At 41.0% G+C, this 17,902-nt stretch overlaps 3 protein-coding genes across 6 annotated transcripts in view; 2 read left to right on the top strand and 1 right to left on the bottom strand.

Annotated features, from left to right (window-relative positions):
• cpamd8 (C3 and PZP like alpha-2-macroglobulin domain containing 8) overlaps positions 1–6,809 on the top strand; it is a 65,986-nt gene extending 59,177 nt beyond the window's left edge. Inside the window, exons 43-44 of the mRNA XM_061779278.1 lie at positions 3,901–4,105; positions 5,633–6,809. Coding sequence (XP_061635262.1) covers positions 3,901–4,105; position 5,633 — 206 coding nt within the window. The 3' untranslated portion in view covers positions 5,634–6,809. The remainder of the gene's footprint in view (positions 1–3,900; positions 4,106–5,632) is intronic.
• Positions 6,810–8,065: 1,256 nt separating this feature from the next.
• On the bottom strand, positions 8,066–11,635 carry cks2 (CDC28 protein kinase regulatory subunit 2). The gene is made up of 3 exons (XM_061780514.1): positions 11,192–11,635; positions 10,801–10,928; positions 8,066–8,457 (listed from the first exon to the last, which is right to left on the bottom strand). The coding sequence occupies exons 1-3, from the start codon at positions 11,539–11,541 to the stop codon at positions 8,414–8,416; spliced, it is 522 nt and encodes a 173-aa protein (XP_061636498.1). The 5' UTR covers positions 11,542–11,635; the 3' UTR covers positions 8,066–8,413.
• Positions 10,782–16,796, top strand: cimap1d (CIMAP1 family member D). 4 transcript variants are annotated; one of them, XM_061780510.1, is made up of 4 exons: positions 10,810–10,914; positions 14,628–14,738; positions 15,164–15,277; positions 15,669–16,796. In XM_061780510.1, the coding sequence occupies exons 1-4, from the start codon at positions 10,875–10,877 to the stop codon at positions 16,157–16,159; spliced, it is 756 nt and encodes a 251-aa protein (XP_061636494.1). In that variant the 5' UTR covers positions 10,810–10,874; the 3' UTR covers positions 16,160–16,796. The 4 variants fall into 4 exon arrangements, with proteins under 4 accessions (XP_061636496.1, XP_061636494.1, XP_061636497.1 ...); XM_061780511.1 differs by lacking the exon at positions 10,810–10,914 and adding an exon at positions 13,649–13,729; XM_061780512.1 differs by lacking the exon at positions 14,628–14,738 and having other exon boundaries at positions 10,782–10,914.
• Positions 16,797–17,902: the final 1,106 nt, after the last annotated feature.

The raw sequence follows: 17,902 nt of genomic DNA, 5'->3' as shown, positions 1-17,902 counted from the left end.
ACGTGCACTGACTTGTTGGCTCCAGGTCACTGCTCTCAGTCAAAGGTCTTCTTAGCACAAAAGCTTCCTACTACCGCACAGGAATGCTGTCATGCTCGCCCATAGACACACAAATAGATCATTTAGATTAAAGTGGTGGTTCTCAAACTGGAGTCCACGGACTGCCAGGGGGTCCGCGAGCTGTAACTTGGAGGTTCATGCAATAAATAATTATGCTGTTGTATCGTTTAACAAAACAAGGTTATACCCAAGTATAAGGACCACATATAGACTGATAATGTAACAGTACTCACAGGGATATATTCTCTTATCTTCTGCGTAGAACGACTACGATTACTGCGTTAGCGTCAACTGCATGTGAGCAACCGGTTAAACTCTTTCTTTCTCTCTGTCTCTTTCTTGGCACAGATGAAGGTACATTGCTTTTTTTTAGCGTGTTTTTTTTTGTTTTTTTTTAGCTTTAGCGTTCCTAGTCAACAGACGAGCGATGCCTTCTGCTTCCTGAGTTGTTCTGACAGCAGGCGACAGTGTAATAGCGCGCTACCGACACCTACAGGAATTGAGCAGAAAAGCAATGACACGTTCACAGTACTGTATGATAGCCTTCAGTGCTGTAAAAACAAAAGTCCTTGAAAACCATTAACACGGTGTTTCCCAACCTTTATTCAGCCTAGGCCCTTATTTAACATTAGAAAAATCTCACAGAATCCCCATCACAAAAGGTATGTGTACTGAAATGATGATCTAATTTATTTACGGTTTGGCATTTAGCAAGTCATTGATGGTGTTGTGTTACACTCGCCTGACTTTTGTGTGGGCAGCGTGGGTTCAGTTCTCACTCAGTGGCGGTGTGAATGTGACTGCGAATGGTTGTCCGTGTGGGTACGGAAAGTTTTCAGACCCCCTTAAATGGTTCACTCTTTGTTATATTGCAGCCATTTGTGAAAATCATTGAAGTTCATTGTTTTCCTCATTAATGTACACACAGCACCCCGTATTAACAGAAAAAAAACGTAATTGTTGAAATTTGTACTGATTTATTAAAAAAGAAAAACTGAAATATCACACAGCCGTAAGTATTCAGACCCTTTGCTGTGACACTCATATATTTAACTCGGGTGCTGTCCGTTTCTTCTGATCATCCTTAAGATGGTTCTACACCTTCATTGGAGTCCAGCTGTGTTTGATCATACTGATTGGACTTGATTAGGAAAGCCACACCCCTGTCTATATAAGACCTTACAGCTCACAGTGCATGTCAGAGCAAATGAGAATCATGAGGTCAAAGGAACTGCCTGAGGAGCTCAGAGACAGAATTGTGGCAAGGCACAGATCTGGTCAAGGCTACCTACCAAAAAAATTCTGCTGCACTTAAGATTCCTAAGAGCACAGTGGCCTCCATAATCCTGAAATGGAAGACGGTTTGGACCATCAGAACCCTTCTTAGAGCTGGCCGTCCGGCCAAACTGAGCAACTGGGGGAGAAGAGCCTTGGTGAGAGAGGTAAATAAGAACCCAAAGATCACTATGGCTGAGCTCCAGAGATGCAGTCGGGAGATGGGAGAAAGTTCTAGAAAGTCAAGCATCACTGCAGCCCTCCACCAGTCGGGGCTTTATGGCAGAGTGGCCCGACGGAAGCCTCTCGTCAGTGCAAGACACATGAAAGCCTGCATGGAGTTTGCTAAAAAACACCGGAAGGACTCCAAGATGGTGAGAAATAAGATTCTCTGATCTGATGAGACCAAGATAGAAATTGTTGGCCTTAATTCTAAGTGGCATGTGTAGAGAAAACCAGGCACTGCTCATCACCTGTCCCAACAGCATCATGCTGTGGGTATGTTTTTTGCCTGCAGGGACAGGACGACTGGTTGCAATCTAAGAAAAGATGAATGTGGTCAAGTACAGGGATATCCTGGACGAAAACCTTCTCCAGAGTGTTCAGAACCTTAGACTGGGCCGAAGGTTCACCTTCAAAAAAGACAATGACCCTAAGTACACAGCTAAAATGCCGAAGGAGTGGCTTCAGAACAACTCTGTGACTGTTTTTGAATGGCCCGGCCAGAGCCCTGACTTAAACCCAATTGAGCATCTCTGGAAAGACCTGAAAATGGCTGACCACCAATGTTCGCCATACAATCAGACAGACAGAACTGGAGCGAAATGGCAGATGATCCCCAAATGTAGGTGTGAAAAACTTGTTGGATCATTCCCCAAAAGGCTCATGGCTGTATTCCGTTTTTTTCTGTAAATATGGGGTGCTGTGTGTACATTAATGTGGGGAAAAAATGAACTTAAATTACTTTAGCAAATGGCTGCAATATAAAAAAGATTGAAAAATTTAAGGGGGTGTGAATAATTTCCGTACCCATTGTATATGTGCAGTGCGACTGACTGTCGACCATTTCAGGGGGTAGTCCGCCTTTCGCCCGGAGCCAGCTGGGATAGGGTGCGGCGCCCCGCGACCTTCACCAGGATAAGCGGTGTTGAGAATGGATGGATGGATGGATGGATGGCATTTAGAAATTCATCTCTTTGCAGAATTTTGGCGGGCACCCTATCCTGTGTTAGTCACTGAAAACTGCAACACCAATATTATTTTGGTCCCATCTTGTGGCATTTGGGTACCAAGGCACTATGTTGATTTCAATTAAGCAGATTCATTAGACAGAATTAGTGCTTTTCCACCATGTTGTGCCAAGGAACTATGTTGAAATGAGTTGAGTTTCTTTTCTCCCAGAATAGTGCTTTCTCACCATGTTGTGGCATCTATAGGCAGTTAGAGAGTGTATTAGGTGCACCAAGGTGCCGAAGGTTTCCACTGGAGCAGAAAATGGGAGCTCTGGAATTAGCGACCCTGTGTGGACGTGTCGTCTTAGTGAAGCGGAGGACACACACTTGCACACACAGATGTGCAAGTTCTATTTGAGTGGGACTATCGTTTGCAAGTTGAGCAGCTCCCTTAAAAAACAAACAAACAGTTGACATATAGCTGTGGTGCATGTAGTATAGATCATGTGATGTGGGAGTATGCTTTAAGCTGGGAGCGACCCCTAGTGTCTGTGAATGGGTGGTGCAGCACAAACACACGGCTGTTGGGATGACGGAGAAGCCTGCAGGGTTAGGGGGCCAAGTCTCAACTGGAGGAGTGAAAATTCTCAAATAATGGATGCCCCCACACAGAATATTGAAAGGTAAAAAACCCTCAATTTACCACAATCTATGATCACCAAACACTTTGAGTTTAATTAAAAATTTCCAACAATACCCTTAAAGGTAAATGGCTAACAGATGATTTGATCTAGCTAGTGTGTATGTCGCAGCTTCGCAAACTGTAAAAAATACCAATGAATACTTTCCTGTTAGTCATTTTTATTATGTTTTTATTCCTTTCTCTGCAACATCTTGAGACCTTTACCACCGTACCATTTTATGGCGTTACAGAAAGAGCTCAAAAATACATGATAGGAGCAAATTGCGAGTGAGTGAGTTTGCAAATAGGGTTCACGGTATATATAACCCTTTATTAAAAAACAAAACTCTTTAAAAACTTTTGGTGTTCGTGTAATAATTAATTATGGGTGTGTTTTGCTTATTCTTTGGCTTTTTTACTTTAAAAGAAGGACAGCAGGAAGGACCAGGCTGCCACATCCGATCGGATAAGAATGACTTTCGACATGGTGAAGCAGCATGTGGCTCATTGCCCGAGGCTATTGTTTTACTCTCGGTTCCAAGCAACAATTATTTGTGGTTACAAGGTGGCTCGGTGCTTGTATACTGCATGCATGAGTCTACTGTGTTCAATTTCTCCTTTTCCCCCCGAATAGAGCACCATGCAGTAATATAGAAAATATTTGACACAACGAACGACAAGCTAAGCGTTCCTTTTGCGTGATCTATCCAGGCGAGGAGGAGCAGGGCTCGATGGCCGACGTATCTTACTACTCTTACGATTACGACCCGGACTCCGAGCCATTCCTGGCTGACGCCGAGGCGCGGGACCCCAGTTTCGACGTTCCCCGAGCCGACCCGGACGCGGGCCAGAAGGTCCTCCTGCCCGCCGACGCGCAAATCCCCACAGCGGCCGCGAGGAGCAGCCCCCAACGATGGTACCGAGCACTCCCTATTCCTGTGTTTCCCAATCTGAATTGAGCCAAGGCACATTTTACGTGAATAAAATCTCACGGCAAGCCACCATTCAAAAACGTTACAAAAAAGTATTATATACAGTAAACCTCCACAAATAGCGAAAAAACAAAACAATAATTGTTGGCCCTTGAAAGATTTGTATACAGTGCTTAGATGGGAACAGCAAACTCAAATCAAGAAGCAGCAGTTTGGGACGGAGTCAACATAAAAAAAAAAATAATAATTCAAAAACTTACTTAGACCACTTTCACTTGTAGTCGACTGTCAAACAAAACATAAAACAAAGAGAATTACACTTTGTGTATTTCAAGCAACCCCACAACTCTTTGCCTTAGGACTCTCACACACGCTAACACACAATGCAAAACGCCATAGATGGGCTAACAAATAGCATCAATAGTTGCGGTGTTGAAACTGTAAGCGACAGACAAATGGTGAAGCAACACACGTAGACAGACAATATAACAATACAGGCATACATGAGTTATCGTCTGTGCAAACAACTGATCTACTCAAAAAATCCCTTTTAGAAAATACAATATTTGAAGCTTACTGAGTCAGCTGTGAAACTTTTCTTCGTGTGTCTCTATGTGTGCATTATACTGTCCCTGGTGGCCAAAGCACACACACCAGACAGAGCACAAGGGCTGGAACATCGGGGACAGGGCCTCTGGATTGGCAGACTTTTTTAAGAAGGGGGACCGGAGGGTGTGTTCCAACTACACACTCCTCAGCGTCCCTGGTAAGGTCTATTCAGGGGTCCTGGAGAGGAGGGTCCGTCGGGAAATCGAGTCTCAGATTCAGGAGGAGCAGTGTGGTTTTCATCCTGGCCGTGGAACAGTGGACCAGCTCTACACCCTCGGCAGGGTCCTCGAGGGTACATGGGAGTTCGCCCAACCAGTGTACATGTGTTTTGTGGCCTTGGAGAAGGCGTTTGACCCTGTCCCACGGGGGGTCCTGTGGGGGGTGCTTCGGGAGTATGGGGTACCGAACCCCCTGATACGGGCTGTGCGGTCCCTGTACGACCGGAGTCAGAGTTTGGTCCGCATATCCGGCAGTAAGTCGGACTCGTTTCCGGTGAGGGTTGGACTCCGCCAAGGCTGCCCTTTGTCACCGATTCTGTTCATAACTTTTATGGAGGGGTGGCTGGGGCAACCGATTCGGATGCGGCCCGGACGCCTCCCTGGTGAGGTGTTCCGGGCACGTCCCACCAGGAGGAGACCCCGAGGACTTCTGCCCCCGTAGTGGAAGAGAATTTATTTGTTCTGCATGTCACTACACGTCGCTGGACGGTAAAAGAACATCCATCCATCCATCCATTTTCTGTACCTCACTCGGCAACGATTAATTATTCGTAGCAATTAAATACACATTTTTGGACCAAATAAGTAAAATTGGATCATTTCCCGTGGCACAGCGGTTGGGAATCACTCTTCTTCTGTCTTGGGTGCATTCTCCTCACTGTGCTGTCTTCCTGTCCTCCACAGAAATGCCTGAGTGAAGCCATCCCCACTTCCACTTTGTACATTATTTGTGAATATGCTAGGGAATGAAAGCTAAGAGAGAAGCCCCAAAGGAAGCCACATGAGCGTGTGTGTGTGTGTGTGTTTGTTTGTTCACTCTCCTCCTTACTTCACCATAGCATTTTTGTTATTCACCGTACTGCCTTTATAATCAGTAGAAAAACAAAAAAGGATAATAATCAAATATTTATGTTTTTTTGTTTTGTAATTACAGCTGACTTTAAGCTAAACTATTGTGTTATATTTTCTATCTGTGGTATTTATTTGTAGCTAGAGGTCATATTGTTACTTTTTGTCACTGCCTGCCCATGCGCGTTGTCGTTATGGTCCAATCACTTCAGTTGTGCTGTTTTCTTTTTTTTTTTTATTATTATTATTAATAGCCATCTTTAAAGGAGATATATTATGGAAAATTGACTTAATTACTTATATACAAATAGTTTAGACTCTGGAGTGCCTGCCTGCCCATCAAGTGTGATGGTCCAAAAAATGGACACCTAGAAACAGTTTGAAATTGTGAAAACATATAATATGTCTCCTTTAATACATTTATTGGAATGTTTGCTGGGAGATAAGTCATGCTTTACAATGGGGAATCCCAAACTTCACTAAAATACACCAGGCTCGCGCTAAAGAACACAGAATGCATGAATTTACTACCCAAAAAAAAAGTGTCAAAAAGCCAAGATATAGTGCGTGGGAGATAAATATTGGACTAAGTTTGGGAAACCCCTACTTTACAGAAACATAAGCTGAAACATGAAGCACGGCAGAGATTCAGATTGAGTATCTTTAAAGACAAAGGTGGTTTGACAGGCACCAGAAGTCCCTGGCGGACTTGAACCCCCCGCAACACACACGCAGAGTTTTGTTGTTGTTGTTTTTAAACCGGACTCACAACCAGAACCCTCAGAGATGACTTCCCTTCCTTTCCACCTGCTTTGAGATTTGATTGTACAGTTCATAAGCTACTTTGTTTATGTTACATTTTGATTCATGAAGCAATCAAAGAAACAAATAGAGAAGAATGAAGTTTTTTTTTTTTCAATTGCTGTAAATGTTCTAAATTGGATGATACATAACCTGTATTACATAACAAATATTGAGATTTTTAAATAAAATAAAGTTTTAAAAAATGTCATTTTCAGTCCTTACTCATTTGTCCCTTCACAAAATTGTCGCATTCCACAATTACTGCTGTAAAAAAAAAGTATCTATCTGCACTTTTCCCCCACTTAGGGTTTAATAATAATTTCAGGTTGAATAAATATGCATATGAATTATTTTGGGGGATTTAAGCTATTAAATTAGTTTATGGCGTGAGTGCGGTCATCAGTAAACCAGGTTTCTGCTCAAAAGTTAGAAACAAAATAAGCCTACTAGAACAGCTGAATTTAATTTGGCGTTAATCAGAGGCGCTTAAAATGGTGGAAGGTTTAGCAGCCATATTACCTGTCATAAGAGGGTGTGTACACTTGTGCAACCAGATTAGCAGTTCCCCCCCCCCCATCTTGAAAATATTTCATTTTGAGCTGTACAGATTATAGGTCACATTAAAGGTGGAAAAGGTTTTTAAATGATTCCTATTGGCCTCTTATTTATATCTATAAATCTGACATTTAAACAGGGGTGTGTAGACTTATTATAGCCAATACAAGTCATATTTCTTTACCCAAAGACACAAACTCACATTTGTTGTTAACCAGTTATTAGGAACCCCTGTACGTTTTACAGTGCACGCCCCATGGAGTGAGTTCGAATTTGAACGTGTCTTTGGCAAAAGCAGAGGGCTTGCTAGTTGGATTTCCAGCTGCGTGTGCTGTGTGAGCACTTTTAAGGCAAGATCAATGGGGGGGCCGGTGTAGCCTGACTGTTCCAGGTGTCCCGCACTCGGGCAGACCCCTGCGATTTCCATGCAGCCGAGATGACAAAGCGACAATGTCACTCATTAGTTGTGTTCACCCAAAGCAGAATGCGCAGAGGCTTGCTGGGGACTCGCTCCTACTTGCTGTTTTCTCCCCCCCCCAAGCACATGTACGTGTTACATGAGCTAATGCTGCTCCCTGCAGCAATGTCCTGCCAGGATACTGTTTGTCCAAGCCTGTCACACACTTATGACAACTCCAAAGTGTAGCCTAGCATTGCTCTTTTAGAAGTGTTTTATAACTTGAATTGATACTGAATTTCTACATTTTAATATTGCCATAGAAACAACATCTTATGTGCTTCCATGACAATGAATTATTAGTCATATGTTTTAGACAGTGTCAGCTGTATCAACCGAACTCCGTTAAGTGCACACTTCACCATCTGGACTTCAACTGTCGCTTTAACTGCATTATGGTCCACACAACCAACGGTCTCCTTCCCCCTTATGTAAAAAATAAAGGAGGCATGTTTTGATAAACAACATTTTAATTTGTTCAACTCAAACATTGAGACAGAAAAAAATAATTAGATTTAATATTTACAACCATGGAATTACACTTAACAGATAAAAAACAAAAAGTACCACTAAAGTGGTACACAAACCCATTAACAAAAAAACATAAGAGCAAATGTATTAAAAATATACAACTTAAGCTTTATGTGGAAGATGAGGTCATTTCACTTTGATGTGAGGGAATTTCAAAGAGCACACAGAACCGGGGTTTGTTCACCTTGTACAATTACGATGTAATGAATGTGTATGTAGACCTACACAAGAAGGAAGAGAAAACAAAACGGCAGCTAGGCTGTTACACGTTAGTGCTTGGAGAGAGGCCTTCTGAAGAGCAGGATGTGAGGCTCTGTGGAGGAAAGAACAAAGAAATTAATAGGTTTATGAGTGGAGTCCTTCAAATATCACTACGATTACCAAATTCATTGACAACTATTTTGATAAACGATTCATCGTCTAGACTACAGCCATTGTTTAACTATATATTAAATATTCTGATTTCTGTACTTCACGAAGGCAGACTTATCTTCTTTGTTTCATCAAAGACATTTGCAAACATCTGCTTTTACTTTGTAAACCAATGAACATTGATTACTGATTCAGAAAAAAATGATTAATTCTATTCTAAAACTATGTGATAGTGACAGCCCTAATCACCACCACTCAGTTGTAACTAGCAACAAGAAATTGCCATATATCATATATTATTTCCTCTTTTCCATGTCAAGCTTTTAAAATATACAAACAATACCAGCGCTATTTTACAAAGACAGTCAGTGTCGCCAAATTAGTAACTGTCACTAGTTAGCAGGGATGCAGCTATCAAATACTTTTTTTGAACAGAGGATTCTACCAATCTTGTTTTCCCTCATTATTAAACAATGAGGTGCAGGTATTATTTTTGTCCACTTGGGGTCGCCTCAGATTCAACTGTAGTATCATATCTATTTTTGCCTGTTTCTATGAAAGGCCTTCAAAATCAGCAGAGCCAGATGATATAACCTACATATTAGCAATGACACTGTTTCTTGAAACAATCCGAATTCAAATTCAGCCTCACAAGGTCAGCGCTGGCCCTTGATGACATCCGGAGTTTGGCCATCCTCTCATTGATCGATTTCAAGCAATTTTGTGTCAGTTATGATCTCCACACATTAATAGATTTAATAATCAGCAACCCTGGTGAGTATGTTGTATTCTATTTACAGTTTTTCTATCTTTTTGTAACATTATTGGGAAAAATATTGATTATAAACTGCTCCAGGTGATGCACGCTGTTACATCGTTTTTTTTTTTTAGTATGAGTTTCTATTTAGAAATGCGACGTAGTATCACTATCAAGAGGTGGAGTAAGAACCCACTGAGGGTCCAGGTAACAAGTACATCCTCATCACAGTGTCTGAATAGATAAAAATGAAAATCCTCAGCAAATTTGACCCCAAAATTAGTGATGAAACAAATTGTGCCAAGAAATCCAGGAAGTCATTTATGAACAGCAAATGGGAGCACGATTCGTTATAGCCAAATGACCTCACTGCTTTTGCTTTTTCGAGAAGTTGTTCACGTGTTGGGCCGTTAATGCAGAGGGAAAAATAAAAATTAGAAAAAAAAACAATGAATCCCTGGAAATGTTCTCTGTTGGAGTTTGGCCAATTTCATGTGGAAAATATGGTTGTTTATTCCTGGGGTCTGATAATAATAATTTCCATGTATGGAGTAGATCTCCCAAAAGAAGCTATCACACATTATATGCATGTGTGCAGTGAAAAAAAACGAGGGCTGCTTGATTCATCAAGGAATGGGATGAATTTTTTTTTAAATCTCCATCCCTTTATTAAACAACTAGACTTTATTTCAAATTGACAGTCCAGAAAATGTGAACATAAATAGATTATGATGAATCAGTCACTGGTTTGGTCAGTAACATGTCAGGAAATAGAAGAAAAAAAACAACAACAACAAAAAACAGTTTTTCCAAAGTAAAAGCTGATGAGCGCAAATGTCTTCTTTTGATTAAACACAAAGATAATCAGTATGTTTTCACAGATGATGATTCTATTTTCAGGATTTGGACAATTTTATGTTATGCAATGTCTCAAAACAATTTAACCATTAACATAAACACACCATATCCTATTGGATTTGTTTATTTCATACCACAGCATTAACCACAAATTAATCGTAAAGATATTACATGAATAACTAAATGATTTTAATAATTGATTAATTATTTTTGATTCATGTATTTCGACTTTCATAAAATTACATTTCCATATCTTTATTCAAAAACAGGACATTATTTCAAATTGACAATGCAGAAAATCCCAACACAGTAAGTTACTGGTTTGGTCCGTAACGTGTCGTAAAATGGACAAAAATGTCGATAATTGTTTAAAGTAAAGGATGTTTGCAAATGTCAGATTTTGATTAAAGATTTACTGTTGAGAGGCTGAAACTCTGAGGAGCTGGTCAATTTGAAGTTAAACAAGTTCTCAAAACGATGAATCGATTATCAAATATGGTTTTCGATTGATCGGGTTAGGCTTGCACTTCTGCTAATTATGTTTCCCAAACATTTTTTTAACCAATTGGGTGGAATGCTGCAAGTCTTCATCTGGTCATCACTAACCCCAAAAAAACAGAAAAAAACAAGGGCGCTTGAAGTGACAAAATGGTGGGCGTGTGCACTCGCCTGGTTTGTGGATCATGTAGTGGATCCATCCTTGGCTCTGCTGCACGCCGAGGCCTCGCCACTCCTCCTCGGACATGAGGTGCGAGGCGGGCACCAGTTTGGACAGCTGCTTCGGTAAGACCACATGCCTGCCGGAACACACAGACACACAAGAAAGGTCAGCTTTATCAAAAATAAATAAAAGAGACCACGCCATGTTTTGAACAATTGGGGGCGTTAGCTTACACTCAAGTCACGACACAGCTGACGAAGCATGTCCTTATATTTGTTAGTTTATGTAAAGGCGTTTTTGTATATCTAAAAACTATTACATATGTGTTGACGTATATATGTTAAAGAATGGAACAATTTATAACGCAAAGTCCCAACAGTAGTTTTGTTTCTCGTTTACCTGTACTCGAAGGCGTCGTCGTTGTATTTGTCAGAGTAGATAATTTCCTTCTTTGACATTTTTCCCGACAGGCAAGGCTCAGTGCGGAGTAAAGCAACAACAAAAAAGGAAGGGAGGGTGGAAAAATGAGACGTTTTATCCGAGTGGAGTTGTTTGTTGAGAAAATTGTGATGTTGGCAGACCGAGATAAGTCTCAAGTTGGCGTCGAAAAGCTCCCGAGTGCCGCTGCTTGGCAGAGTGAGAGAGTGCACATATATCTCGGGTTCAAAAAGTAACGTTCGGGTCCGCGCCTTCGCCCGATTGGCTAAAGTGGCTAAAGCGATATAATAGCCAATCAGAATCTTCAACATTCGATGACGTATTTATTTCTTCTTTGATGGGAGTTGATGGTGCTTCAGATTCGTTACTGCCACCTACCGGATCCTGCTAACAAACAAACAACGCAAGCAACCAAACAAACGAAACAAAACAAAATGCTGTTGATTCTTCTCTTATTGCTGTTCGAGTCTTTTACGAACAGCACGTGGCGTAAGAATCCCTCGTCAACGTACTGTTTTTCTTCTGTTTGTTTTATATTTACTACATGTTCTTATCTACACGTTAAAAACGCCAATATCATTAAATATTAAGTCCGTTGAAACATTTTGACAGCACATTGCATGACGTATCTTTCATAAAGGAATTCATTTTATTCATAAAATCAATGTGGAAAATAGTTAAGTAGTTCATTGTGAGTCGATGAAAAGGGGAGAATGTATTTTTTTGAAAAAAAATAAATAAATAAATCCGTAGAAAATACATTTGAATCGTGATTTTGATTTGATCTCAAATGGTACGGTATGTGTGGGGCATCCCGGTTCTCGAGTGGTTAGCCCATCACACGTCGATTCAAAATCCCGGCTGCGGCCTTCCTGTGTAGCGCTCGCATGTTTCCCCCCAGTGCTTGCGTGCCCCCTCAAAAAAACATGCTATTGAAAACTCAAAATTGTCCATAGGTGTGAATGTGAGTGTGCAAGGTTGATTGTACATGAGGGTGTACCCCTCCACTTGCCCGATGTCAGCTGGGACAGAATACTCCTCACCCATGAGCCTAATAAGGACAAACACGATAGAAAATGGCTGGATTTGAGGATGTTATCTTTCTTGCGTTATCCCGAAGGCGCATTTTGTGCATGATCATTTCCTTTGAGAGGTCTGCAGCATGCAGGCCATTTCCCGTCTACCAAACCCTACTGTAAATTCCATCCCTGCTCGGGAGCACTCTTACTTCCGCTTACTTTTGAAACATGGCCATACCGTGGAGATGTTTGCGCAAACCAGCGACTCGGGTTACCAACGCAGCAGTGGCCAGCGCCCTGTTAAAGATTCATGCTTGTTTTCTTCACATGTCACTTAGTTAACGGCGGGCATCAAATCAGCTAAAAAAAAAAAAAAAAAAAGGGGGCTCGGTGGAGGGCAGAGCAGCAGAAACTTTCCACAACGAGTCTAACGACACACTAATATGAGCTACCAGGGGGTTGGTAGTTGAATATCCGGCTGTGTATTGCAGCAAAATACAGACAAGGGATACTGGGGATACTTTTATTTATATCTATATGAATCTTCCAACCAAAATACACGACAGCTGCCTTCATGTTGGCACATTGCAGATACAGGAAGTGCAGGGTTGCATTTCCCTCTTGTTGCACGTGTTGTTTGAAGCTGTTAGAGATGAAAGAGAGGCGCAAGATCGAACTCTCTTTTGAGCAGTATGAGGGCGCCGGGATCACAGACGTCGCAATTACAGCACACGTGATGTCACTCACGTTTACGACAATCTGAACCTGTTTTTAGGAAAATATGTGTCAGCAATAGTTTGCCTTCATTTTGGGAACGTGCAACATTAATAGTTTGTCTTCTTTTAAAGAATTGAAGGCAGCAGACAAGTGCAATTTGAACAGTATGAATTACATCATTTTGCTTTTAAACGTTTTGGCTTTTGTCCCTTAGCTAATGTGTTCCGCGTGGAAACTCTTAAAAGGGCTGCATCATGTGAAATGAATTTGATTATTATCGTTCATGATCACATAACTAATAACATATGAGCAGAGGTCAAGGAGATATTGGGGCAAACATTCACGGGGGGCCAGATCTGGCCCACGGGGCCTTGAGTTTGACACCCGTGTCATATGGTCAGCCTTTCCTTTTGGAAGGCGCTGGCTCCATTCACTGCAGGGGGCTGACAGATAAGCCTCGAGCGGTCTCTACGGCGACCGCACGCATGGCTGATGAGTGATATTACATGAGTGGAAATTGAAAGCCGGGATGGATAACATGGTGGAGAGAAGGAGGGAGGGTGGGGCTACTCACCCGCGAGTGCCGATGAGCAAGGAGGGTCTTCTGCAGTGTTGACCCTTTGAAAAGCATTGCTGAGGGGGGCAGGGGGCGGCGTGGGGGGGGGGGGGGGGGGGGGGGGATTTGGCATTTTGAGGCATCTGCAGTGGTTTTCAAAGAGTCCAATGGAGAAACAGTACGCAGCCATTGCAGGGAGAGAGAAAGGTGAGTTCACAATTTTCAATTCCTAATGGTATTGGTCAGTTGTCTTTCAGTTTGTTAACTTTGAAAAAAAAAAAAAAAAAAGGACTTAAATAATGTGGCCATTTAAATCATAGTTACATACATGTAAATGTACATATTGCAGTGTTTCCCAAACTTTTTTAAGACAAGGCAGGCAGTGTATTTTACATTAGGAAAGCCTGCAGGCACGCCACCAAACAAAATGTCACAAAAAGCGAATGATTCTACCTTCTGCTAGCTAGTGGAAGAGCATTTAATTGTTCAGCCTATCACAAGAGAGAAGACGTAAAATTAAAAAACTGACATAATGTGGTTGCACAAGTGTGCACACCCTCATAATCCGGATGTGGCTGTGTTCAGAATGAACCAATCACATTCTCACTCTTTTTGTATGGGAGTCAGCACACACCTGTCACCATTTAAAGTGCCTCTGATTAACCCCAGATAAAGTTAAGATCCTCTACTAATATTCTTTCCCTGTGCATTATTATAAGTCGATACACGTCAATTAGGTACTTTCTGCCATCTGATAGAAGAGCATTTAATCTATTGTTTAATGTATGTATATATATATATATATATATATATATATGTATATACACACACACACATACATACAGTATGATTGTAGCTTAAAGCTAACAAAGAACAAATTCACCATTTTCAAGAAATTACAATATTAAAAAGAAACAACATGATTTTTTAATTACAAAATAATGTTGTTTTTAACACAGAAATAAAATGTTGTGTTTAATGGATCTGTTATTGAATTGAACTATTGAAATAAATACAGTTTATAGAGATACACCTCTATTGCATGTAGAAGTATACATCCATAAAATAATGGTATGTTTCTACGTGCTCCACTGTGTCAAAATAGGACCAGGCCCAGGGCGATATGGGCTTCCTCCTACAATTGGCTTTATTGGCCATGACTTCACTAAACAAACAAGTCCTGCATATTCCTTCCATGGCAGGATGAGCGACAGTAGTAAGTCTCCCACTATATCTCACTTTAAATTATAGTTAGTGCTCGTTAGCATTCATTGTCTAATGATGTCCAATAAAAAGAAATCTCCTAATAATGTAAAAAAAAAACTACAACCACAATAATAAATATAATCTATTGTTAAATGCTGTGTACTTACTATGCTCTACAAGTCTTATGTACATCCATCGTGGTTTTGTACGACAACAATTTAACAATTTGTTTATTATGGTTACACTGTAGTTTGTTTCGTCCACGATGACATACTGCCATGTAGCTCCATCCAAGTTCCACCACTAGAGGGAGAGAGAGCACTTAATCTGATGCTTTATCTGTGAGCTGCAAAATATCAACATACATCAATGAGGTCTAAATGATCTTTTTTTTTTTCTTCATGTTCATTGTTGTGCATTATGTTTTGTGTGCAGTGTATTGTGTTGACAGCAGTCCGGGACCTCAGTATCACATTGACGCAAAGATGACTCGCTTAGGGAGGGATGGCACACCTGCGTACTCCATGTTGGGCAGAACGAAAGCACAGAGTATGTTTTGAGCGTTAACATTTTAAATTAACTTTTTTTTGCACAAGCCATTTTTTTTGCACCTTGAATTTAGAGATCTAATGATATTTTGTGGCATTTTTCTTACTTTAAAGCCATTTTGGGTGTTGAATGAATATAGGTCAAATTTGCCAGGGGGTAATTATTCTCATTTGTATTCCTTACATTGACCTAAAATGGCAAAGCTACATGGAAAAACAAACAAACAAACAATAAAAAAACGACGCATTTATTCCTAGCTCATTCACTGCCATTGACGGCTTTTGAAGTCAAATATCCATGTTAACTGCGAGGGCTGGCTGTGAATGCTAGAGACAAAAAAATCTCATTGAGAAGTGAATTTTTGATTCCACATTTTCCTTTCCCCCTATAGAGAGGCTCTTCCACACGCCTGGACCGGGCTCCTACAGCCCAGAAAAAGCCCCACTCTGTGGCCTCCAGCGTCAGCCCCCGTCCTACACCATGGGCTCCCGCACGCAGTACCGCACCATAGACTCCGTGCCCGCTCCGAACAATTACACTCTCCCTCCGCTAATGGGCTCTCACATCCCAAACAAGCCGGCCGGTGCCAGCTACACAATGTCGGCTGCTTTCAGCCAAGGCGGGCCTTCCGTGGATCTCGCCAAGACGCCGGGGCCTTGCAGATACAACAGCACACATCCCAGCGTTTATCTCCCCAGGCCGCCCGCTTTTTCAATGTTGGGGCGCCACGGCGTAAAAAAAAAAGATGGCACCGAGAAGCCCGGTCCTGGAACTTATAATCCAGAAAAAGTGACAGCGCACAAAGCTCGGGCCCCGGCCTTCTCCATGGGGATCAGGCACTCCGAGTTTGTCACCCCGCTGGTCATCACCATTTCGGATTGAACATCAGCCACAACGTAGGAACACCTGGACAATATAATGACATTCCATACAAAAGCTGTATCAGTTTCTACTTGAATAATTGTCCTCATTCAAAGCATGCAGCAACATTTCATACCTTTTATTGTTTTCTGCAAGTAGTCCTCCCATACTCAAAGGATGAGTTTGTCCCTTTTTTGATGTTGAATCATGTTTTTTTATGCAAAAACTGTGTGCACCTGTGTGTCTTGCAAATCAAACTTAAATTTAATTTTTTTTACCTTTGTCCACCAGATGGTGTTATTTTTCCCCATTCAAACCCTGCAGCAAAATTTCAACCCAAGTGTACATGGTGTTATGAACAGATTAAAAATCCCCCAATTCTAATTCATATTTTATATCTATATTTCAGGCCGTAGTGACTCCTTTAAAGTAGAAAACAATATTAACACAAAATTAGGTAATCTAATGACATCTAATACAGGAGCGCTACCAACAAATTTGTGTATTTGTCCACCAGATGACATTACTTTCCACCATTCATAGCATGCAGGAAAATTATTGCTTTTTTTCTGCAAGCGGGCCTTGCTGCTGAAATGATAAATTGCTGTTGAATAATGGTGTGCATGTAAAAATAAAGTTTGTGTGCCTGTGTTTTTCATATTCAACTTCATAAGCCTTTTTGTGTTGTGAAAAATTTCATATTTGAAATTTCAGGCTGACGTGATTTTGAAAGATTGACTCCTTTTAAAGTGGAAAACAACACAATCTACCAACATCCAATACAGGAGCTGTACGCTAAGTATTCCTTGACAATACTAGTATATTAGTGTGGCTGAAATTCGTATCATATTGAAAGAGATTTTTTGTTTAATTTGATTGAGTTAACTTTCATTCATCCAGCTAATTGGGAACAGAAAAAAAGACATATACAACAAAACTGTACAATGCTATGTACACAAACTACACAAAGCAAAAAAATGAAACCTACACAAAATAATATATGACAAGACAAAATAAGACAAAATCTTCTTCTCCAATTAAAATACACAAAGGCTCCCTTAACTGTTAGTAGATGAGAGAGACACAAGAGTCTTCTGAGGCCGCCAGGATCAAAGATGTCACGACGAACCAAAGCAACTGCAACCCTCCAACAGCCGATGGTTCGTCCGTTGGCGAGCAAGACAGATACAGATCGCAGACAATCCAGCGACACAGTGTTTTTGTTTAATGATTTTCAATGGGATATTTTGTATTCCAAAGAACAAACAGGTTATGTTTGTGTGTAGCGTTGCCATTTTAAGTTCATGTAAGGAGCTGAGATGGCAATCAAAAAAACTATTCAAAAATAAACATTCAACCTCAACACACCCGAAACAGCTCGGGGGGAAAATGGCACAAAATGTTCCTATAGGATCTCTCCAGGGTTAACATTGATAGTCCCACACACATTTCTCAGTGAATATTACTTAAATATGTACAGTTTGTAAAATTTTGGTGCAATGAGGATTTTTCAGCCTAGTGCTTCTCCTCCACACTATTCTAGTTGTGTTTGTGATCACTGCAGTGAGGTTAATGGGCCGCAAAAGAGCACTGGTGTATTCGCAGCCGGATTTGTGCATGCAAAGTAGCACAGTGAGGTGGTGACCTATTAACTCTTCTCATCCAGTGACATTTCTTAACACACATTGATTATATGGGCATTTTTGTTATGTTGTCATGCATAAGGCAAAAAAAAAAAAACAAAGCAAAACAAGTGTCATCGCT

Source organism: Phyllopteryx taeniolatus, chromosome 7, assembly GCF_024500385.1.
Source record: "Phyllopteryx taeniolatus isolate TA_2022b chromosome 7, UOR_Ptae_1.2, whole genome shotgun sequence".
Lineage (NCBI taxonomy): Eukaryota > Metazoa > Chordata > Actinopteri > Syngnathiformes > Syngnathidae > Phyllopteryx > Phyllopteryx taeniolatus.
Note: the sequence above shows the minus strand (reverse complement) of the source record. Positions and strands in the feature narration are given on the sequence as shown.

Bases quoted from the DNA above. Each gene is read 5' to 3' on its own strand.
- cimap1d (XM_061780510.1), top strand. From the start codon at position 10,875: ATGAGGTGCGAGGCGGGCACCAGTTTGGACAGCTGCTTCG. The intron at 14,739-15,163 runs GTAAGTCTCCCA...TTTTGTGTGCAG, and splicing joins TGGCAGGATGAGCGACAGTA to TGTATTGTGTTGACAGCAGT. The intron at 15,278-15,668 runs GTATGTTTTGAG...TTCCCCCTATAG, and splicing joins GGGCAGAACGAAAGCACAGA to AGAGGCTCTTCCACACGCCT.
- cks2 (XM_061780514.1), bottom strand. From the start codon at position 11,541: ATGTTGAAGATTCTGATTGGCTATTATATCGCTTTAGCCACTTTAGCC. The intron at 10,929-11,191 runs GTAAACGAGAAA...GTGTTCCGGCAG, and splicing joins GACGACGCCTTCGAGTACAG to GCATGTGGTCTTACCGAAGC. The intron at 8,458-10,800 runs GCGAGTGCACAC...TTTCCTCCACAG, and splicing joins CTACATGATCCACAAACCAG to AGCCTCACATCCTGCTCTTC.